Source organism: Onthophagus taurus, chromosome 3, assembly GCF_036711975.1.
Source record: "Onthophagus taurus isolate NC chromosome 3, IU_Otau_3.0, whole genome shotgun sequence".
NCBI lineage: Eukaryota > Metazoa > Arthropoda > Insecta > Coleoptera > Scarabaeidae > Onthophagus > Onthophagus taurus.
In genome coordinates, this window is record NC_091968.1 from 405,890 (window position 1) to 430,823 (window position 24,934).

At 32.0% G+C, this 24,934-nt stretch overlaps 2 protein-coding genes across 3 annotated transcripts; one reads left to right on the forward strand and one right to left on the reverse strand.

Moving 5' to 3' along the window:
- The first annotated feature begins 1,553 nt into the window (after positions 1 to 1,553).
- Positions 1,554 to 11,158, forward strand: LOC111423202 (beta-1,4-glucuronyltransferase 1-like). The gene is made up of 4 exons (XM_071195177.1): positions 1,554 to 1,792; positions 9,549 to 9,875; positions 9,934 to 10,509; positions 10,568 to 11,158. Exons 1-4 carry the CDS (start codon positions 1,613 to 1,615, stop codon positions 10,763 to 10,765), a joined length of 1,281 nt encoding a protein of 426 aa, XP_071051278.1. The 5' UTR covers positions 1,554 to 1,612; the 3' UTR covers positions 10,766 to 11,158.
- Positions 11,159 to 17,273: 6,115 nt separating this feature from the next.
- LOC111416874 (adhesion G-protein coupled receptor G2-like) lies at positions 17,274 to 23,166 on the reverse strand. Of its 2 annotated transcripts, none has more exons than XM_023048979.2 (2): positions 22,819 to 23,166; positions 17,274 to 22,756 (listed from the first exon to the last, which is right to left on the reverse strand). In XM_023048979.2, the coding sequence occupies exons 1-2, from the start codon at positions 22,903 to 22,905 to the stop codon at positions 20,849 to 20,851; spliced, it is 1,995 nt and encodes a 664-aa protein (XP_022904747.2). In that variant the 5' UTR covers positions 22,906 to 23,166; the 3' UTR covers positions 17,274 to 20,848. The 2 variants fall into 2 exon arrangements, with proteins under 2 accessions (XP_022904747.2, XP_071051079.1); XM_071194978.1 differs by having other exon boundaries at positions 17,274 to 22,772.
- Between the last annotated feature and the right edge of the window lie 1,768 nt (positions 23,167 to 24,934).

A 24,934-nucleotide genomic window follows, 5' to 3' on the forward strand; every position in this document is an offset into this window, starting at 1 on the left:
TTTTGGGTCCAATCCAGTTGTTTAAATGCACTCTGCAGGACTGTGATGAACAATTTGGGTTCAACATTCAGGTCAGTACTTTCATGCAATTTTACCGTCAATGTAGCATTCTTGAAAATGTTATAAATAAGTTTGGTGTATCGATAATGAACTCTGCATTCTTGAAGTACTTGCAAAACTGCCATCAACTCAATTTAAATCAAATTTTATAAATACCTCTAAATACCCATCTTGGGTAAATACCCCCGGGTATATATCCAGGGAATTTTCCCTTGAAAATAAATACCCAGGTATTTTACAACACTGCTCGCAATACCCAATTCGTCATATATCTTAGTATCGTTATCAATCTTAATGCATGATATACCGTCTCGTAATTTATTTTTACCAGTTAATTCCTTGCCACAATTCCATAGCCGTCTGGTATCATTTTTCACTTTACAAATTTTTCGAGTATAATAATCATACTTCAAACTGTTAATGATTTTTTTTAACATAGTATTATATTGCTTATATGCTGTTTTAACCTGCTTGTTTCTATCATCTAATCTGTACTGTTTATACAAGGTATCCCTAACATTTATAGATCTTACCACTCCGTCCGTAATCCAAGGCTTACGCTTCCTATTTTTGGCAGGAATTCTCTTTCTGAAAGAAGCACCGTCCCTGTGATTAGTTATTTTGTCACATATAAATTTAATTGCATCATCAATATTCAAAGGAAGATTTGTGAAATCTTGTGAACCCATAGTGCTAATAAACTTGTTATAATTAATTATGTTGCTGTACCTATTAGTTTCAATATTCTGATTACTATCACAACTATCAGGGAAATTCAGCTGTAAAAACACAGGACAGTGGTCTATAATATTTGAATGCGATATTATTGTTAGAAAATTTTCCCGCGGGAGAGAAGTTTTAACGAAGATGTGATCCAAACAACTTTTACTATTATTAAAAATTCTAGTATAATCACGGATATAGGGCTCAAAGCCAGCAGCGGCCGTTACATCGAAATAAAGAGCAGGTATTTGATTTAACTGCATATCCGGATGGATGTCAATATTGATATCTCCAGTTAAAACTTCATGCTCTCTAGTGCAGAAGGATTTAATGTATAAATTTAAGTTGTCGATAAAGGTATTATGTGGATTATATTTTGTTGGTACGCAACAAATAAACAACCCACAGGAAAGTTTTACTTTAGATGTACTTTAGAGATTTAACAATATCCCTTTTGTAATTGTTATGATCCCTATGGATTTACAGATAAGCTAAGAGATTAGATAGGCGCATAGTCACTCGTACAGAACAATTTCTAAATACGGTAAATTCCTGCAGAGCCTAATTTGAAAGTGCCTTCACGGAATTGGCTAATGGTTCAGCTTTATTTTTTTTTTGTAGCGTTGTTTAGATAAAAATATAAAACCTGTGATTTCACTTTACCAAATTGAAATTAAATGTCACTTGTACGTAGTTAACTCATTCATTAACCAAAGATTAACGATTAAAAGATAACGCTTCTCAAATATATAGAGTATCAAAATAGAGTTTGGATTTATTTTAAAGGTTTATTTTGTGAAGACTTTAACAATAATTATAATCGTTTTCTATGATGTTCTTAGTGAAATCGAATCGTCCCATAGTAATAATTTTATTCTATTGTGTCATGGTAGTGGTAATGTTTATGTTATTTAAACGCACATGTGTTCAAGAACGAGATAATATGGGCGTATATTTGGAAAGATATGAAAGAAATGAAGGAACACATCGAGAACGTATTGAAAATAAAGTTAGTGAGTTGGAATTGCTACTCTAATTACTATAGTATTCCCTTTTTTGTAGTTAATATCTAAATGTAATAATAATAAACATATACAGGGTGTCTCAGCGAGACCGGTCATTAGACGTTTCTGGGGTTCTGGCCAAACAAAAAATTTGAGAATGCAGACTTAAGTATTATCAATTACGTTCTCTTCATCTAAAATATTTTCAGATTTCTAGCACTTCTGGTTATACCGGAAGTCGCCACCTACTTTATTTTTTTTAATGGAACACCTGTATATTTTTACATATTTGGATTTGTCTGTTTTGAAGGTTTATAAATAACTTTACTTTTTGCAATTTAATTCGACCGTTCTCGAGTTATTCGAATTTTTCCAGAAAAATATGCTCCAACAGACATTTGTTCAAAAAATCAGAGAACACTTAATTTTTGAGATATCAATTTAGGATTCAGAACATGCTTAAACAACATGATGGAGTATGTTTTGGTGCCGAGAACGGCTGTCTAGATCGTTTGGTCACTTTACTATGACACGTTAACTTTTCGAAATTTGGAAGCACCATAACTTCATTTTTTTAAATGGCACCTCCCATATTTTATTTTTTAGTCGTCTTCGGTGGTTCATTCTACATCTTTTATATCCCATATGTCCCATACCTAATATTAATAGTTTGGGAGATAATTAGGGTTTTTTGAAAAATGCACACATATCATATGGATATTTAGCCTAGTGTGCCATGAAAAACAAGCCTTCTCAATGAGTTCTTTTCAAAGACTCACTTGTTTACGTCACTTGATGCATGTGAGCTAATAATTATCTGTTATGTCCCTTAATATTAGTACTGAAACGAGTTAAAATCGATAACAATAACGAAAGTAATATTTACACAAATCAAGAAATTCTTAATTTAATTTTTTTGCATGAAAAGCGCGACAAAGGTCGTAGTATTATTCCTGGATCTTCTTTGGCAGTTCGAATTGAGGTGTTGGGACTGGGCTCGAAATAAGACAAGGTATTCACCTCTTCCGTTGCATTATCTACTACATTTTTTGGTCAGTTTAACACGTGATTAATTCGTCCAAAATGCAAAAAATGCTTCTATTCTTCTAAATTTACCTTTTGTCATCGGATATAAATGTGGATAATTTTCATTAAACATTCTGCAAGTTCTACTAAGAACTTTGTCGCACTTTTCGTGCACAAAAAATAAATTATGGATTTCTTCATTTGTATAAACATTATTTACGTTATTAATATCCATTTTAACTGGTTTTAGACTCATAAGCATCAAACAGCCTAAATTAGACTTTGACGTTTATCAATAAGTCATTAAACATTTGTTTTCCATGGCACACTAGGTTAATATCGATCTGATATGTGAGCATTTTTCAAAAAACCCTAATTATTTCTCAAACTATTAATGTTAGGCATAGGACATATGGAATATAAAAGATGTAAAATGAGAAATATGGGGGGGTGCCATTTAAAAAAATGAAGTTATGGTACTTCCAAATTTCGAAAAGTTAACGTGCCATAGTAAAGTGACCAAACGATCTAGACCAGCCATGTCCAACCCAAATTACTCTTCGGGCCAAAATTTAGGAATGTACAAGGCACTGGGCCGCCACCCACCTGAACAAGAAAATTTCAATTCTAGCGCACACTCGCGCTCAAATGAGATACGTATACACAAACTAGCATGTACACAGATATACACAATAATATATAGGTATTTCAGTAAATTACAACAGATATTTAATGTGAAACTTGTTTATTTCTTTTATTTGAAATTTTTTTAATATCAACTTCTAATTTTGTTGTGGCACAACGTAACTGATTCGTCAAATTTGCGTCGGTGAGCCTGTTACGGTCTTTGGTTTTGACTAATTTTAATCTAGAAAAAAATGACTCACAGAGATATGTTGTGCCGTTTGCTGCCACAATACACATAGCTAATTTTTTCAAATTAGGAAATTTATCTTCCTGGATATATTTTCCATAAAAGTCGACTATATTGATGTCCTCAAACCTTAATTTCATTTCTGAGTTGGACTGCAGATCGATAAGTTCCAGTTGTAAATAACCTGGAGCTGAATTCACATCAATATTAAATGGACAATTAAAAATATTGAACATTTGTTCAAATTTTTCTAGGTAGGCAAATCTTTTTTCAAATTCCTCAAGCAAATCTTTAATATTATGCGAATATTCGGAAATGTGTGGCATTATTCGATTTCAGTTGATTTTGAAAATATTTTAATTTAGCGATGAATGTCCTTATGTCTTGATAGCAATTCGTAATTAATTTATTTTCTCCTTGAAGATTCTGATTTAGTTCATTTAATTTAGTTGTGATATCTATTAAGAAACACAAATCCAACAACCATTTTTCATCGTATAATTGTGGAACGTCTTCGCCGTTCTCATTCATGAAAATTCTAATTTCTTCCCTGAGGTTCCAAAATCTTAATAAACATTTTCCACGACTCAACCATCGTATTTTGGCGTAATATATTAGGTCACAGTACTCGGACTCCAGTTCGCGAAGGTATTCTTGAAACTGGCGGTGTTTTAATGAATTATTTTTTATTTTGTTAATAATATTAATGACAACTGACATCACGTGAGACATATTTAATGACTGAGCACATAGATTTTCTATATGTAAAAAACAATGACAAATAAATAAATCCAAAAATGATGTATTTTGTCCCAAGCTTTCAATATGTTTGCAAATTAAAGTAACCGCTCCTATGTTTTTTCCTATCATTGATGGTGCTCCATCGGTTGTAATACCAATAAGTTTTTTTAAATCTAATTGTCGATCTTCAGCGCATTTTAGAACAGCATCTTTAATATCTTTGCCCGTTGTTGTATCCTTCAGACTCACAAGATCAAGGAGTTCTTCTGTTACTTTCAGCTTATTATCAACTCCGCGAATAAATATAGCAAGTTGTGATGTATCCTTGATATCGGTTGTTTCATCCAAAGCTAATGAGTAGTACACAAATTGTTTGGTATGTTCATTGAGGTTTAGGGAAATTTCATTGGAAATATCATCAACTCTACGTGCAACAGTTTGATGAGACAGACTTATTTGTTTATAAATATGAACTTTTTCCGGGCTAATATCTTCAGCTGCAGCAATTAAACATTCTTTGATGTATTCCCCATCCGAGAAAGGTTTCATTTTTTTAGCAATAATTTGAGAAATTTTTAAACTTGTACTGACAATGTCGTTTGATTGTTGATTTTGTTTTTGAAACACATTTTGTTGAGACTTTAAGTTAGCTTTAAGTAAGTGTAATTTGGCCTTGCGTTCACCACCAGAAAGTACAGAAAGTTCCGTATGTTTTTCATAATGTCTTCGTATGTTATAAGTTTTAGCAGTAATCGTTTCACGACAAACTAAGCACACAGCATTATTTTTTACTTGCAAGAAAAAGTAGTCATCTTCCCAATTATTTTTAAATTGTCTGTTTTCATCTTCTAGTTTTCTTTTCTTCCTACCCGACATCGCACGTCAATATTATGGACAATTTTATTTATTCTGGTATAATTAAAGCAACGAATAAATTTTTGTAGGACTGCAAATTAAAATAAAATATTACTTACTTTTATTTTCACAACCTTTTTAAAACAATAAGTTTATCAACTCTGTGATTAATCAACTCTCTACGAAGAACTCGCATAAACTGAAGGGACTAGAAAATTTTATGATTCAATCCACTTTTGAGCGAAACAGGGGAATACCCGACAAAACGGACAAATTCGCAGTTACGTATCTCCGAATCTACGTAAGTCGGGTTTACGTAGGTCGGGGTATTTACTGTATTCGTAAACGCCATACATCGGGATTCGCTATTGTGCAAATTATTTTTTTAACATCGTCATTGCCGACACCTCGGCGGCGGTGTCAAAAAAATTAAGATGAAAGGTTCTTCCCAATATATTAAGCTATGTGTTTACCAAATTTGGTGAAATTCGGCCAAGGAATAACTAAAATCGGTATATAGGTACCCACATGAGTGCGGGAAGTTAGCCCCCCATCTTTTGATTTTTAAATTTTTTATTGTTGTTCTAGATTGTTCTAGAGTTGTTCTACATTGTTCCAATGCGGCAAATTGAAAAAATAAAAACTCCACGAGAAAACCGAAAAAACAGGTTTTTTGACTAGCCCCCCATTTTTGGAAAAGTGAAATTTTCTTTGTTGTTCTGGGTTGTTCTAGTTGTTCTAGTTATTGTTCTAGAAAATCAAAATTGTGGGATACAGCATTACGAAGTTATAACTAAAAATAGGTTTGGCCGCCGAAATGTCTGGTTGATTGCTGTGACCATAGCTTTTCTATTATCAATTCCATATTACAAATATATACTTATTATAGCTAACGCAATCTGGAACAGCTATTATTTTCACTAGATCAACTCTCTAAAGGGCACTTTACTCTTTGAAAATTAAAGTTTTTCGAAGTTTCAGTCAGTAATTCTTGTGTCAGCGGTTTTATATTACACAATAAGAATTAAAAAATACAGAACAATCTAACATAACTCAAACTGTGCCGATTCAAATTGTTCTAGATGTGTTTTGCGTTCAACACGAACATTAATTTTGCAAAATCACATATTTTTTGTTGCTCTAAATTGTTCTTGTTGTTCTAGGTACTTAAAATGTTTATTTAATCACTGCGGTTTTAGTTCTTTTAAAGTTTCATATTAAAAATTACTACTTACAACAATTAAAACAATTCAGAACAGCTGTTATTTTCATTAGAAATACCTTAAATTTTATTAGTTGTTGTGATATCGGATAGGTTTTGTTGAATCAGTGAACCCAACCTTTAATATAATAATAGTTTTAAAAAATTAAAAAAATATGGAATAATCTGACCATCTAATTTTCTAAAAATCACCTTTCTATTTAAACTTATAATAATAAAACATAAGATGCGATTTAAAGTGTATTTTATTTTGTAAAACTAAGTAATAAATTAATAAATAAACTAAACTAACAAAACAATAACTATTCTTTCACAAAAACTGTACAAAAACTTATTCTAAAGTAAAGTATAACGAAATAAATTAAATCACGGAACTCATTTACACACATATATGCTTGTATGAATTTTTTTCTTAAATCATTAAATAATAACCAATTGTTGGGTACAAATGCCTTCGTAGCTGATGATACTTGCGAGGATATAGACTTTGTTCTGGAGTTGTAAATTGCGGGGGTAATCGAGTACGGGAAGTTAGCTCCCTATTTTTTGATTTTTAAATTTTTCATTGTTGTTCTAGATTGTTCTAGAGTTGTTCTACATTGCTCCAAAGCGGCAAATAGCAATAATAAAAACTCTGCGAGAAAAACCAAAAAAACAGGCTTTTTACCAACCCCCCATTTTTGGAAAAATGATTTTCTTTGTCGTTCTAGTTATTGTTCTAGAAAATCAAAATTATGGGATTCGGCATTACGAAGTTATAACTAAAAATAGGTTGGGCTATTCATTTAGAAATCATGTTGAGAATGTTTGCACAGATTGCTTTAGTTTCCTAAAATTATTTTCAAAAACCGGTTCTAGTAAAGCAACATATAAAAAAGAGCTGAACTATTAACAGGAATAAATTATTTTGGAAGCCAGAATATTGCTGGCGTGATAATAGTGAATGCTATGTCAAATATTACGTTTCTTTGCACACAACTATTTAAAGAAGAATTTAGTTATTGTAGGACTAAAAACTGCAATAATGGTTTAAACGTTACTTTCCATAAAAACATAACTTTACCAATCGACATTGACATCGTAACAATATTTGGCTATGCATAGCTAAAGCAAGTAATAGAAAACTACATGCAAACCCTAAGCAACAATTGCAAAAAAATGTGGTCTGTTTATAGAAACAACGAATGGAGAGAACAATAAAACAAAATTGAGTGATTACTCACGCAATTTGTAACTCCACAACAAATTCTCTATCCCCGCAGGTATCATCAGTTACGAAGGTACTCAAACTTTGAATGATGTAGGACACTACCTGGCATTTGTGCCCAACAATGCCAATTGGAAATTATTTAATGACTTACGAAAAAAATCCGTACAAGTTGAAAAAGCTACTGAAATAAATGCTTAAATGTGCATATATGTTTATAAATTAGCAAAGTGATGTAACCGTATTATTCCATGATATTAGTTTATTTACATAATTTAGTTTATTTAGTTATAGTTTACCTTAGAATAAATTATTGTACTAATATAGTAATACTGATCGAATAGTTATTGTTTTATTTGTTAGTTTAGTTTATTTATTAATTTATTACTTAGTTTATACAAAATAAATACACTTTAAATCGCATCTTTTGTTTTGCTATTATAAGTTTAAAAAGAAAGGTGAAACTTGTGATTTTTAGATAATTATGATGGTCAGATTATTCTATATTTTTTTAGTTTTTTAAAACTATTATTATATGAAACTTTAAAAGAACTAAAACCGCAGTGATTAAATAAACATTTTAAGTACCTAGAACAACAAGAACAATTTAGAGTAACAAAAAATATGTGATTTTGCAAAATTAATGTTCGTGTTGAACGCAAAACACATCTAGAACAACTTGAATCGGCAAAGTTTGAGTTATGTTAGATTGTTCTGTGTTTTTTAATTCTTATTGTGTAATATAAAACCGCTGACACAAGAATTAAGAGTAAAATGCCCTTTAGAGAGTTGATCTAGTGAAAATAATAGCTGTTCCAGATTGCGTTAGCTATAATAAGTATATATTTGTAATATGGAATTGATAATAGAAAAGCTATGGTCACAGCAATCAACCAGACATTTCGGCGGCCAAACCTATTTTTAGTTATAACTTCGTAATGCTGTATCCCACAATTTTGATTTTCTAGAACAATAACTAGAACAACTAGAACAACCCAGAACAACAAAGAAAATTTCACTTTTCCAAAAATGGGGGGCTAGTCAAAAAACCTGTTTTTTCGGTTTTCTCGTGGAGTTTTTATTTTTTCAATTTGCCGCATTGGAACAATGTAGAACAACTCTAGAACAATCTAGAACAACAATAACAAATTTAAAAATCAAAAAATGGGGGGCTAACTTCCCGCACTCTACCCACATACATACAAGATTCCATTTTTATATATTAAGATATAGGAGTTTTATAAAACGTCATTCGACCAAGTAATAAAAATTATTTGTATTATCGATTATTAAAATTTAAATATTAATTTGTGCGATTTCCTTTTTTTGTTATCGGGCCGCACAAAAATCACAATCGGGCCGCAGGCGGCCCGTGGGCCGCCAGTTGGACATGGCTGATCTAGACAGCCGTTCTCGGCACCAAAACATACTCCATCATGTTGTTTAAGCATGTTCTGAATCCTAAATTGATATCTCAAAAATTGAGTGTTCTCTGATTTTTTTAACAAATGTCCGCTGGAGCAGATTTTTCTAGAAAAAATCAAATATCTCGAGAACGGCCGAATCAAATTGCAAAAAGGAAAGTTATTTATAAACCTTCAAAACAGACAAATCCAAATATGTAAAAATATACAGGGTGTTCCATTTAAAAAAATAAAGTAGTTGGCGACTTCCGGTATAACCGGAAGTGCTAGAAATCTGAAAATATTTTAGATGAAGAGAACGTAATTGATAATACTTAAGTCTGCATTCTCAAATTTTTGGTTTGGCCAGAACCCCAGAAACGTCTAATGACCGGTCTCGCTGAGACACCCTGTATATAAAAATTTTTTTTAGGATGAACCACCAATATTAAATCCAACTTCAATGATAAAGCAACATGGTGATTACTGGATATATTACAACTTGCTAATTTCGAAGAGAATGTTCGCGCCATATGAAAGCATCACTTACACCACTCAGGGAGATTTTACCTTCTTGGATAACGTTCAGCCGCTATTAGAGCGCTGGAAAGGCCCAATGAGCATCGCCTTATATGCTCCCGGAGATGATTTCAATTACACTGTTGAATCTATTCATTATTTACGCGATTGCACGACGAATTTAATTCAGAACTTTGTTACATTTCACGTTTTCCTTAAAGGGCAAGATCTTCCTAAAGAGGTAAAAACTATTCTAGAAAAATAATTATTTTACCTTATTTTATTTTTTTGATATTTAGATCCCCAATTTTAAAAAAATATTTAATACAACGTACAACTGTAATATCGAACCAAGCTTTAAATCGATAAAATCGAATGAAACCTACAGAGCTTTAAATAATCTTACATATCCAATAAATGTAGCCAGAAACGTGGCGAAAGAATCTTCTCAAACCTATTTCGTTTTAGCCTCAGATATTGAACTTTATCCGAGCGTGAATATTATCCAAAATTTCTTAGAAATGATTAACCGTACTCAAATAACCGCTACCAATTCAAACCCGGCCGTATTTCCTTTAAATGTATTCGAGGTAAAAGAAGACGCTGAAATACCTAAAACGAAAACTGAACTTCTAGAAATGTTAAAGAAGAAAAAGGCGATTAATTTCCATCAGAAAGTGTGCCCGGCTTGCCATCGCACTCCGAATTATAACGAGTGGATTAAAACTAATGAAACTAAAGGCATAAACGTATTCTATGTAGGTAAAAGGATAGGAAGTTTTAAAAGTTGGGAACCATTTTTTATCGGATCAAAATATGCTCCAGATTTCGATGAAAGGTTGTCGTGGGAGGGACAAAGCAATAAAATGACTCAAGTAAATGTTACATTCATTTATGATGTAAATCTTCGTAAATTTAATTGATTTCTTGTAGGGTTACATTTTATGCGTTAAAGATTATGACATGATGATGTTGGACAACGCGTTTTTAGTTCATAAACCAGGTATTAAAGTTTTCCGTAGGGATCCGATTCGAAGAGCTCACGTAATAAAAACAAACGTTTTGATAAGAAAAGTAATTAGAAAAGAATTGGAGACTTTATTCGGTGTTAAAAAAGGTTGTCGTGTTTAATTTAATAATCATTGACAATTACATTAAAATTTTATAACATAACAATAAGTTCTTTTATTAGTTATCATTATGTAATTTTGCTAACATTCCTGAGTGTTACCATTAACTAACTTAATTTTTGAAACAACGAAATTCATCAAATTTTCATATTTTTCTCAATATTGACGCATCTGAGAGCAAAAACACAGGAAAGCAATATTGTTAAGAATAAAATTTGCTACATTTGTTCCAAGAGTTTTCTTGTAATACGTTCCATTTTTCGAGTGTTACCATTAACAACATGAAAAAGCAACAAATTAATCCAATTATCATATTTTCGTATTTTTCGCGATATTGACTCATCTGAGAGTAATAATGCAACAAAGCGATATTGTTAAGAATAAAATTTGTTACAATTTTTGTTCTAAAAGTTTTTTTATAACATGCTCCGATTCCTGAGTACAGTCCATGATATAAGAAATAATTTCGGCCGCCCCAAGTAGCCACTAACACTAGGTATTCCCCGATTTCCTTGATATTACAGACTGCGACGTCCTATCCTGGTTCGGTCCTAGGAAAAGGGGTCTTGGTGCCCTGTTATGTGTTCGGGATGTTAACGGTCTCGGGCGCCACCTTATGTTTAGAGAGTTAAGGAACTCTTTCGCCTCCAGGTAACTTTTGGGGGTTACAGTCGGAGATCCAGGGATTCGGTATGGGAAAGAAGAAAACAAGAAAAATTCGGAAAACAAATAACTATCAACTTTATTAATAATAAAATAAACAAATAAGAGGGCAGTTTATTGCTTTGTGACCACGGTCGGAGAATGGGGACGGTGGGAATAAATTGACAAGACTTTGACTTTATAATAAAAGAGTTTGAATTAAACAAATAAAAAAAATGAGGCGGAGATATAGGATACACCTGGAAACCTTCCTAAGGTGTAAAGGAACGGAATACTCGAAGAACCTTCCAAGAGTATTAAGGTTGGGACAAAATGTACAACAATTAATGAAAGTTAACAAAAATAAAATCAAAGTCTTTCAAAATAAATCGGACTTACGGTAAAATTGAAATACGGATATTTCTAAGAAAAAATTGTAGATCTGATGAAAAACTGTTTAAGAACTGTTGAAAATCAGAATTTTGGTCGGCTATTTATACCATTTTGGGACGAAAACTGGATTTTTCCGCGTGGGGGATCGTATCAGTACAAGTTATCAACGACTAATTTACAATGCGCGGCGCTAATTAACAAAAATAGCAAAATTCTGACGGCGCTATCGGATGCGGGACCGGTGTGAAGACAGCAGTAAAAGATAGCAGTAAAAATTTCCGATGATACCCGAACGCCCATAGACGTCCGTAATACCGGACACACGAGGGCTCAATTTTTTCGAACAAAAAAACATTACATTATCAACTTAAGAAGTTTATTACAGTATATTAAACGTAATTAATATATTTATCACTAATATCAAGGTACAATCAGCAATTTTAATTAAAATAACTGGCTCCAGCTCCCTTATTGGTTCGAAGATCCGAACCAAACTTTACACAAATCTTCTAAACTACATTAGAATCAAATATCCGTTAACAATTTCCACTTGCATAGGGACCGCGGGGTGAACTACCCACCAGTAGATTTTAATTACCCCTACCGCCCTTATTCGGTCGAAGATCCGAACCAAACTTTACACAAATCTTCTAAACTACATTAGAATCAAATATCCGTTAACAATTTCCACTTGCATAGGGACCGCGGGGGTGAACTACCCACCAGTAGATTTTAATTACCCCTACCGCCCTTATTCGGGCGAAGATCCGAACCAAACTTTACACTAGTGATCTAGACTACCTTAGAATCAAATATCCGTTGACAATTTTAAGACATTCTAAAATAATTAAAAAAAAAATTAATATTATTATGAGTCATCTGAATTATTGGGATCATTACATTTGAGATAAACTTGTTTTCTAATCAGATGCTTTTTGCACATAAATTCATAGCACTCATCACATGTTTTTGTTGTATAATTATTTTTAGCCCTACCACATAATTGGCATCGTTCTCTGATTTTTCTTGAATGTGGATCTGTTTGCTGCGATGTCGATGGAGTGTCTATATCTGTTGGTTCTTGGAGCTTTCCCTTTTGTGTTTTAACTACCCTGTTGGTTCAGGGTAGTTATTTGGCTTCTTTCAATCAAAAATCCGTTCATCTTCAATGCCAAATTTTTTAGAAAATCTTTTCTAAATTACGGCTTTGCTTTTGTTTTGTCGCTGAAACTGTACAAAATGTGGGCATTTATTCCTGCCATATTTATTGTTGAAAAAAGAGGATTCAAATTCGAATTTATTTAGTATAAATGTTAACAATATTTATATAAATACGTCAGCAGTCTTAACTTTAGTACTTAACAAAAAAATCATCGAACATCCCGTTGTTTACAGAACAAAAACATTAACATTAACCACCAAAGTCACGCAAGTGTATGGTGTCGCACAAATAGTCAGAGTACGAATAGTAGGCCTTCCGAATTAAAAAAGTTTTAATTTTATTCTTGAACAGTTCAGGAGGCAACCGAGCAATGTCATTCGGTATTTTGTTATAGAATTTTACTCAAAGAAATTTAAAATGGCACTGACTTCGACCTAGTCTACAAAAGGCCGGTCTCAGTTGGGTACCGTTTCTAGTCCGATATTTATGTAAAGTGTCATGACTAATAAAGTCGTCGAAATTTCGCCTTACAAATATTACACATTCCAAAATGTACAATGACGGAAAGGTCAGTATATTATGGTTTGTAAAGGACCTACGGCAATCATCCATGTATGTTAGCGAGTTTATTATGTCACGAACCTCAACAAATGTTGCTTGATCAATGGAAAACCCACAATCAGCAACATTAATTGTTTACAAAAGGCAATTCAAGAGGTACCTTAATAAAGTAATCATTAACATCATTTGGATCGAATTTGGCTTTAATTTTGTCTATTTTGTTTTGCGCGTTTTTGATTAATTATTTCCCATATAATTTTACCCGAAAGGATAAAGTCGACCTCCTGGTTTTTCTACTTACTATATAGGTTTGACACATTTGACCATTTGTGTCAACGCCCCCCTTCGTATTGGTAATTTAAATCTACCGGTAGCTAGTTTACCCCCGCGGTCCCTATGCAAGTGGAAATTGTTAACGGATATTTGATTCTAATGTAGTTTAGAAGATTTGTGTAAAGTTTGGTTCGGATCTTCGCCCGAATAAGGGCGGTAGGGGTAATTAAAATCTACTGGTGGGTAGTTCACCCCCGCGGTCCCTATGCAAGTGGAAATTGTTAACGGATATTTGATTCTAATGTAGTTTAGAAGATTTGTGTAAAGTTTGGTTCGGATCTTCGACCGAATAAGGGCGGTAGGGGTAATGAAAATCTACTGGTGGGTAGTTCACCCCCGCGGTCCCTATGCAAGTGGAAATTGTTAACGGATATTTGATTCTAATGTAGTTTAGAAGATTTGTGTAAAGTTTGGTTCGGATCTTCGACCGAATAAGGGCGGTAGGGGTAATTAAAATCTACTGGTGGGTAGTTCACCCCCGCGGTCCCTATGCAAGTGGAAATTGTTAACGGATATTTGATTCTAATGTAGTTTAGAAGATTTGTGTAAAGTTTGGTTCGGATCTTCGCCCGAATAAGGGCGGTAGGGGTAATTAAAATCTACTGGTGGGTAGTTCACCCCCGTGGTCCCTATGCAAGTGGAAATTGTTAACGGATATTTGATTCTAATGTAGTCTAGATCACTTGTGTAAAGTTTGGTTCGGATCTTTGACCGAATAAGGGCGGTAGAGCAAATTATAATCTACTGCGGGGTAGTTCACCCCCGCGGACCCTTTGCAAGTGGAATTTCTTTCGATAAATATATTTCTTATCATGTCTAGAAGGCGTATATAAAGTTTGGTGCGGATCTTCGAACCAATAAGGGAGCTGGAGCCAGTTATTTTAATTAAAATTGCTGATTGTACCTTGATATTAGTGATAAATATATTAATTACTTTTAATATACTGTAATTAACTTCTTAAGTTGATAATGTAATGTTTTTTTGTTAGAAAAAATTGAGCCCCCGTGTGTCCGGTATTACGGACGTCTATGGGCGTTCGGGTATCATCGGAAATTTTTACTGCTATCTTTTACTGCTGTCTTCACACCGGTGGATGCGGGACATAAAATTACATAATTACAGTCTTTAAAATCGGCTAAAGAACGGCGGAGTAATTAACAATTAATCAACAATAATTAACGGAAAAATTTATAACACAAATTAAAAGATACCCTTACTTATACGGAAAATCACAAAAATATTTTTAACAAAATCGGCCACTGTTTACGGCACTTATATTCACAAACGTTTTCCCGACCACGTGTTTCATGTTAAAACCAATTAATCGGTATTAATTTACGCGCACCTTAACACAAAACAATTCCAGCAGTTGGGTGATGTTCGGGGCAATCCTACATGGGCAATATTTTCAACGGATGACCATCAGGAATGGAGTAATTTAATTAATTACGATGCGGGATGATTTTCGGTGAATTATTGTATTAATAATAAGCGGATCATCTTTAGAATCGTTCAACGGTTATTTCATGATATTTGTACATGTTTGAAATCGGTTTGATCAGTCTACGATTTCTAATTCCGCATCATAAAAACTAGTCGCTATACGGTAGCTCGACGGTAGCTCGCTGGCTGCTGAAGCTTCCTCGGGACGGTCGGCTGGACTGATAGAAACATGTGGCTTGTCGTATCTCGTTTGGAAATCTGTTAATTTCGGAATTATTTACTTATTTGATAATAATTTTTCGGAAAGCACATGTTTTCGTGATTCAGCAATTTTATTAATCACTTTCATTTATTGATGATTCGGTCAGGGAACGTTGTTGGAATTTAAGATAACGGTTTCGAAAACGGAGAAAATCAAAGTCTAATTAAGAAAATTATCAAAATTAATAAAATGTGAATTGGGTTGCATAAACGGGCGGTGATAAGGAGATAAGATATCTTTTTCGGAATTTCTACAAATCGGGTGGAAACTGTAACGTATCGAGGTAGTGTGGGAAGTATACTCGGATATATTTAATTTTCGGTAATTTTTCGGAATATTTGGTTTTTGAAAAATAAAAATAATGTAACTTCGTTACACTAGTAACCAATAATGGATATCATTCCTGAAGCTCTTGATGCAAACAGCGTACTGGTGAAATTTATGACACAAGATAGGATGTGTCTGTCTAGAAATCTTTGTTCGAATAAATTTTGGGCAACATTAATATCTTTGACTGCTCCATAAACAAAAGTCATTTTAGTTTTTTCAGCAATCGTGTCCCTTTCCATGCATAATTAAAATAAGCAATAAAGTTACTATTTTACAACATAAGTAATTTGTAATTTGCAATTATAAGTAGTTAGCAGGATTTGTCATGTTTTTTGTTATTATGTATTCATGATTTTCATTATGTTCAGTCAACACAATAACGTCACCTTAAAAAAGTTCATTAATATACTGACTGTTTCTACATTAATCCGACTGATTTCAAGGAGTGATTTTTCAAAACCTCTTCCCCACCTAGTTACAGTACTTTAAAGTTAGGGGAAAAAATTGTTTTTATTTAATAAATCCACTATGGAGGAATTTAGAAGATTGAAATTTGGCAGGTAACTGTTGTTAATAAAATGACACTTTTTGACGATTTTTATAACCCGAAAATGTTATTATAAGAGGCTGAAAAAATCAACCCCATAATACTTTGCATTACAACTTTTTAATACGTCTACATTTTTCTATTTAAAAACTTGATTTAAATAATAGGATTCAATACGCACCTTTTTTGTATCTTGACATTTTCTCCTAAAATTGTTAGTTTGATCACAAAAAAATAAAATAATATACAGGCTCAAGTGAATTAATTCAGAGATTGGCATATATTAAGATTAGCTGTCCCTCTTAAAAATCGATGAATTTTTTTTTAATCGGTAGGAAATGACTCAAAAGATGTGTTAATGATAAAAAAAAAGTGCGGAAAAGTGTAGTACTTACCGAAAAATCACTTTAAAGTTGCGATTTGACGTTTCTTTTTGGAAGTTCAAAGCAATGTTAAAATTGCATTTTCGTATTAAATTCTAAACTGAAATTGTTTAATTTATACCCACGCACAAAATAAAAAGTTATTTTCACTAAACTTGTTGAGATTACAACATATTTTCGGATGAAAACCTTGTTTCTTAGGCTATCGATGCAGAACGACAATTAAATGGCGTTAGATAGAATTGTTTCTACCAAATGTGTATTAATAGACTTTGTGTTAATGGATTGTGTATCAATTGATCTGTCAAATGACTGAAAGCTCTTTGAAATCTTTATGTTGTAAATATAAATGATAAATAAGTATAGTAGCTTATTTAATAGTAGTTTAGTTAAATTAAAATAGTTATTAAAAAAGACATGGTTACAAAATAAAAATAAATAAATAGCCCGTGTGACGATAGCAACAAACTGTGTATTTAACCAAATGACAATTACAACTGACAACACAAGCAATGTTAACCATGTATTTTCTCGTATTAAATCCTAACCTCAAATTGTTTAATTTATACCCACGCACTAAATAAAAAGTTATTTTCACTAAACTTGTTGAGATTACAACATAATTATTCATAATGACACCTATGTGAAGTTAGTCCCCAATTAAACAGAATTTTACATGTATAGTATTTTAATTATAACATGAGAACCGGTGAACCGATTTCGATAAACAATGTCTCATTCGAAAGCTTAATCCTTGGCCAATACGAAAGTGGAAATGCCCGATTGACGATGTGACGATAGCAACGATAGCAACAAACCTTCCAACAACAAATTTTTATCCGCAATTTCCTATCTATTTTATTAGCTGATATCTTTCTTATTATTAGATATAGCAGAACACTAAATGCACCATATGAAAGCTTGATTCTTTCTTTATGAAATCGTCGGTCCTCGTTTGCCGATATGTTAATATTAAAATCAATAAAAGATGAAGAACACCGCTCTGTACGTAAAATAGCTTAATATTACCAAACTTCAAGCCCTTGTGCAATTGTTATCAAACCGAATTTTAAAAAACTGTGTTTACAATCAGAAAGAACGCTCCTTCAAATATCTTAATCCGGGTTTTTGTTGGTCAATATCAATTAGCATCATGGTTAAATCACCTTTAATATACATCTCTATATACAGAAACGTTTAATTGCTCTACCTCTAAACAACTTTCTTACATATTTGATATGAGGAAAACTATAGAAGTATATCATGAAGTTATAGACTTACACAAGGACGTTTTTGGTCAAAAAATTACCAAATTCACACGTTTTAGTTACTTTTAAACATTGTTGGGATCAATAACTTTCTTATATCACCAGGAAAAAACTCTATAACCAAGCAGCGATAGCCGCGTGTTATACACCATTAGAAAGAGCAGCAAATTGTAGATAAGATAGATCTATACTTCTATAGTTTTCCCAATATCAAATAAGAAACTTGTTTAAAGGAATAGTAATTAAACGTTTTTGCGTGTAGGGATGTATATTAAGGGCGATTTAAGCATGACGCCGATAGACCCATTTACCAACGAAAACCCGGGTTAAGATATAATAAATTTAAAGAGCGCTCTTTCCGAGTGTGATAATAGTTTTTTAAACATCGGTTTGATAACAATTGCACAAAGGCTTGAAGTTTGGTAATTTTAAGCTATTTAATCTAAGTACAGAGCCACCGCTTTGTAGTTTAAGTACAGATTGATCTTAGTATTAACTTATCGACAGACAAAGACCGGTTTTAGATAGAGAAAGAATCTCTAATTATTATCTCGAATTATCTCTAATAATAAGAAAGATATCAGCTAAGAAAGTAGATAAAAAATTACGGATACAAGTTTGTTGCTATCGGACAAATGTGGAGGAGGCTGAAAACTAGAAACATAAAACTAAAGAAAATTCCAATATTTTTTAGCACCACATAAAGACTGAACATAATATAAATTATGGAGGAGTTGAGCTTTTTCATTCGTGTAACAAATTATAAAGATAATAATAACTATCTACTTATGAATGAACAAGTTCAACTTTCTCATAAACCCATCTTACGTCATACACCCTACGTTATGAACTTTTGATGTTAAAACTTTGTAACTACGAAAGGGATTTTCATCAATAATATGTGTTATTAAGTTCCAAAATAACGTTAAACTAACTAATAATTATCCTAATTATCATATTTAAGTGGTTTGAAGTCTTTTAATAACAAATTTTTATTTAACTCTCATGCTCTCTATTTAAATGCGATAACAGATTATAAACATTTCAAATAGATTTTTAGAATCTATTTGTATCTTATATTCAATTCAATTTCTTTTTTCGAATCTATCTTTGCTCCTATCTGGCGACGCTCTTGTACACAGTTAATAGACACACAGTCTATGTAACGATTGTAACTGAATTTTGAAATCGGGCATTTCCACCTTCGCATTCATTGCAGATCATACTTTCGACCGAGATTTTGATGACTAAAATTGGTCAATTAGTTACGGAGATAATTGATGTGTTTAATTAATTCGTTTGTTGTGTTTTAATCAAAATCCTTAAATATTTCGAATCGGGCATTTCGACAACAGCATTCAGCCAGACACAAACTTTCGATTGAGATATAAAACATTAAAATCCGTCAAACTGTTCTCTAATTATAGTCGATTTAGTTTAAATTAAAAATTAATTAATAGCACGAGCGTTCACACGTGCATAAACAACGAGCCGAAGATGGTGTCATTCCGAGGGCTGTATAAACTTAGCGGGAGAGAATTGAAATCAAGCATTTTGTGATTTCGATAGAAGACACTATGACGAATCGAGTGACGTATAGATTTTGATCATCGGGTACATCGTTTACGAGTTATCACCACTTAAACAAGGTCAATTTTGTGTTATTTTCGTGTATCTTCGCATTATTTTGACGTTTTAGCGAAATTCGAAAGAGTTTTCAAATTTTCACGGGCATTTCCACTTTCGTATTGTCCAAGGATTAAGCTTTCGAATGAGACATTATTTATCGAAATCGGTTCACTGGTTTTCATGTTATAATCAAAATACTATACATGTAAAATGCTATTTAGTTGGGGGCTAACTTCACATAGGTGTTATTATGAATAATTATGTTGTAATCTCAACAAGTTTAGTGAAAATAACTTTTTATTTTGTGCGTGGGTATAAATTAAACAATTTGAGGTTAGGATTTAATACGAAAATACATGGTTAACATTGCTTGTGTTGTCAGTTGTAATTGTCATTTGGTTAAATGCACAGTTTGTTGCTATCGTCACACGGGTTATTTATTTATTTTTATTTTGTAACCATGTATACACATGTCTTTTTTAATAACTATTTTAATTTAAGCAAACTATTATTAAATAAGCTACTATACTTATTTATCATTGATATTTACAATTTAAAGATATTTTAGTCGTTTGACAGATCAATTGATACACAATCTATTAACACACATTTGGTAGAAACAATTCTATCTAACGACAGGTAATTGTCGTTATGCATTGATAGCCTAAGAAATAAGGTTTTCATCCGTAAATATGTTGTAATCTCAATAAGTTTAGTGAAAATAACTTTTTATTTTGTGCGCGGGTATAAATTAAACAATTTCAGGTTAGGATTTAATACGAAAATGCATATTTAACATTGCTTTGAACTTCCAAAAAGAAACGTCAAATCGCAACTTTAAAGTGATTTTTCGGTAAGTACTACACTTTTCCGCACTTTTTTTTTATCATTAACACATCTTTTGAGTCATTTCCTACCGATTAAAAAAAAAATCATCGATTTTTAAGTGGGACAGGTATTCTTTAATTATTCCTTCTTTATAAATAAAACATGCATTTTCTACAACGAAGTTTATTCGATAATTAACAAGGTATCAACACAGCCGCACATTTTATGTGTATATTAAGTTGCCTAACTACACTGCAATGTTATATTAATCTGCAAAAATAAATAAATATTATTTTAAAAATCTAATTATCATCTTCAGATTTAGTAACAGAAGACATTAAAATAGCAGTGGAAGTTGTGTTCTTAGTATTTTCGACATCCAAAGGACTATATTTCAATTTATTCCAACAATCCAACCAGAACGTTTTCGCATCCGAGTCAAAAACGATCGCAAACACAAAAATAACAAAACCTTGTAAAGGTGACAAAATTGCAAACGTATAAATCAGCGCTAATTGAACCCAGAGTGTTTGAACCACGTGAGAAAGAACGCTAAAAATCCAAGTTAATCCTAACATAAAGAACAACATCACAGCTAACTTAGTTTGCAAAATTTTTTGTTTTTTATCTCTCGAAATGCTACCAGAAATTTTGAACATAACCAAACTAAAAATAATGATATTTGCAACAAGAATTGACGCAATGGGAATTATTAAGAAGTAAATAAACGCTTCGGATTTTGGATAACAAAAGTTAACATCTCCGGAATTGTAATGATCGGGGAATATTCCCGCTGAAATTCCGACTATTATAATCGGGATTGAGAAAGCGATGAAAGTGGTGATTAAGAAGTTTCGGGATCTATTTCTGCTGGTTAAAACGGTGACGAAATTTTCGAATTGCCTTCTGGCGATGAAAAACATCACAACGAATTTTACAAGAACTAAATAATGCATTGTAATCCCAAAAAATTTGCAAAATAAACCATCGATAATCGTAATTACATCGTTTAAAAAAATTAAAATGATTTCCAAAGTTATTACAGCCGAAATTTGCATTGTATTAATTCGTTTTCTGTACCATTTTTTTATAAAGAAACAAGTTATAAATATTATAATTAATCCTATTAATGAAAACGAACATAAAATCGTACTAATTATTTGCAAAATTATTTGATTCGTTTCCGATAAATTTTCGAAAATTCTATCAGAAATTCCTAATAAAACAAACGCGGTTAAATGATTCGTTCTACACTCAACAAGATCATCACTTAATCTTATCGTTTCAACACCATCAATTGACCAATTTCCAACTTCACCTTCAAACCTCCAAAACGAACAATTAACTTCAATTAAAGGATCAACGGGTAAATAGATGCTAATTGTATTATTCAAGATTTGTGTTACACCCAAAACTTTTAAATCGACGATATCACTAACGACGTTTCCTTCAAGAAATAAATTATTCGATTTAAAGGTGGTTAACATGGAAGTATTTAAAATATCAACCGGAATTTTCACAACTACGTTATTAAAATTAATATTGAAGTAATCTTCTTTTGAGTTAGTTTGAGGTTCGATTAATTCAAACGCAACGTTTGTTAAATTTATCGAATAAGATTCCGTTTCTTCCGATAAACCGATTACGAAATTATCTGTGGATTTAATGATCTTATCGGTTGAGCCAAAATTTCGCGAAGACTTAAATACGGATTGATTCGCGTAGAGTAAACTATTTATGACACTAAAAAACGACTCTTTATGCTCTATTTTTGTAGGCTGATGTGATGCGTTCTCTAAGATATTCGCTGTTAATTCAACGTCTAATTCAGTTAATATTGCGTTTTGATTCTTAATGTATGCCGATACATAATTTAATGTATTTGTAGAAAATTGGTTATTTGCCGAACTCAAAAACGTTGTTAAATTTGATAAGTTGGGGTAATTACAAGGGTTGTAAATTTTTGACCAAGTTGGAATTCCATTAATTATTTCGCATCTTCTCATAGTAAAGGTTCCATCGTTATTTCTGCATGGGTTTACGCAAGGAAAAACGAATCTTTTGCTTACGGTCGTTTCGCACCAAGTTTGATTTAATAATCCGTGAGTAATGTTCTCAAAACAAAATCTTGACGGATTTTCTTCGATCGAATTAACATTTTCGTCAATTAAACTCATGGATTCATTTTGGTAATATTCCTCGGAAGAATCCTAAAAATTGTTTAAACTGGTTTATGTAATCAATATGTTAAAGAAGAGCAAGATTTACTTACATCGCCACCACAAAACTTAAACATAACACTTGTATATACAAAAACAACAAGAAACTTATTCGGTAACTTTGAAGTTTGACACCGCATGTTGAATCATCGACTACGGGTTTTAAAATGCTGATACACAGATAATAAAACGTTATCGCAATCAAGCATTCATGTTATTTGTAATCGTAAATAAAGGTACGATAAAATCAAATATTAGTCCATTCGTGATCCGTTTATCTTTATGTTTTTATAATCTTCATGTTCAACTACTTCCTCATTATTTTATGATTTACAACAATATTCGTTTTTAAATCTGAAGTGGTACACCAAATTGCCGAGATTTTACGCTTCCATACAGCCCCAGGCTATAATAAATCACAAAGGTTGTAAAGTTTACAAGAGAAAGTTAATAGAGCCAAAAATTACAACAGTACAGGGTGGTTCAAATTCGATGTCCGAATAGGCTAACTCGGAAACTATAAGAGTTAGAAAAAAAGTAGCTTACATGTCATGATCTCGTTTTTCGAGAAACTCCTAATGCCGAAAACCTCATATCGCTATCGTCTTTTGTTTTTCCGCTAGAGGCCAAAATTGAAAATATTATATAATTATCTTGGTTATTATTATAGGTGGAGTATTATAACTATGACATTATATGGACACTTTTTTACAGAGAATTTGATGACGTAGTCAAAAAAATTGATTGGGTTTTAGATTTTGAGATATTATCACAATTTTCGTTTTCTTAAATGGAGACAACCACTCTTATCTAATTATTCGCTTATTAAATTCGTTATTTTTTTCTGATTACAAAAATATAGGGTTTGACAGGTCTATTTCTTATTGTTTTAGAATAAAGCTAAAAATAAACTTTTCTTTTAGTGTTGTCCAAGAAATTAAATTTACAGATTCCTGTAAATTACGGTACTATAACTAAAAATTAAAAAAACATATCGTCTGTGAAATTCTAATGCCTTGTAACCCACAAAAATCCAAAATTGTGTTATTATATTTTTATGAAATCTACAGAATTATACATAGTACTAGTAACACCTAGTAATCCACAAATACGCATTTACTTAGATAAAAGGGATTTAGATAAAATGCACCTCAACAAGAAAACAATAATACCTCGTACACCACAATGAAAATTTGAATACCTCTTAAGCAACATTTGGTATAAGTCAAACTGTGGTATACAAGGTATTTATTTAAAAAATAATCGATTTGTAATACTGTAAATAGTATTTTTTTAAAAATACATTTTTTTTAATGTTTTTTTTAATTGAATCAATAAAAAATGAATAAATATTGTGTACAGAAACAATTTTGGTAATTTGATTTAAAAATAATTAAAAAGTAGGCATTGTTAAAATAAAGTAATGTTGTAGTAGGCTGTGTCCGCTATAACTAATGTTATTGTTTTATTAAAATAATTGATATTGGTGTGGCTTTCTGTGTCAAAAGTGTGTTTAAACTAGTACTTGATATCTATAAATTTACTGAGTGATAGAAATAGTTACGGTAAGTATATTAAATTATTATGTATAAAAACGAAGTCTATTATATTTAACAAAAAATATTTGCACTTATTTATTTTGCATAACTATGCTAACATTGTTTGCGTTTTAATTAATTTGAATGTAATTACGAATTTGAAGCTAGAGGAGCTGTAGGATATAAGCCATCTGCAACCTGTTGAAAATATTATAATTGAGGATTTAAGAGATGTTCAAATGTTGGAGCTAGATGCACAAAAAGACGAAGAATGTGTTAACAATGATTTTAATGACGATGACTACGAACCTAAAAAGGAAAATGGTACATCAGATAGCGACGAAGAGCAAGGAAATAATGCTCAAAAAGATGAAAAAACAAAACAGGATGAGACATTAACAGAAAATGATATCAATCATGGCAATATAACGGAAGGAAGGAAAAGAAGTATTACTGCTCAACCTGATAAATGGGCAACAAATTCTGCAAAAAGGAGCCGAATGGAAGGAAAAGCGTACATGGGGTACAGCAGAACTAAAGAAGGTAAAGTAAAACAGAATGTCCCAAAAGAAGCAAGAAAAATGGGTTCTTCTTGCAAATCAAAAGAGTGCCTTAGAGTAAAATCCAGGAA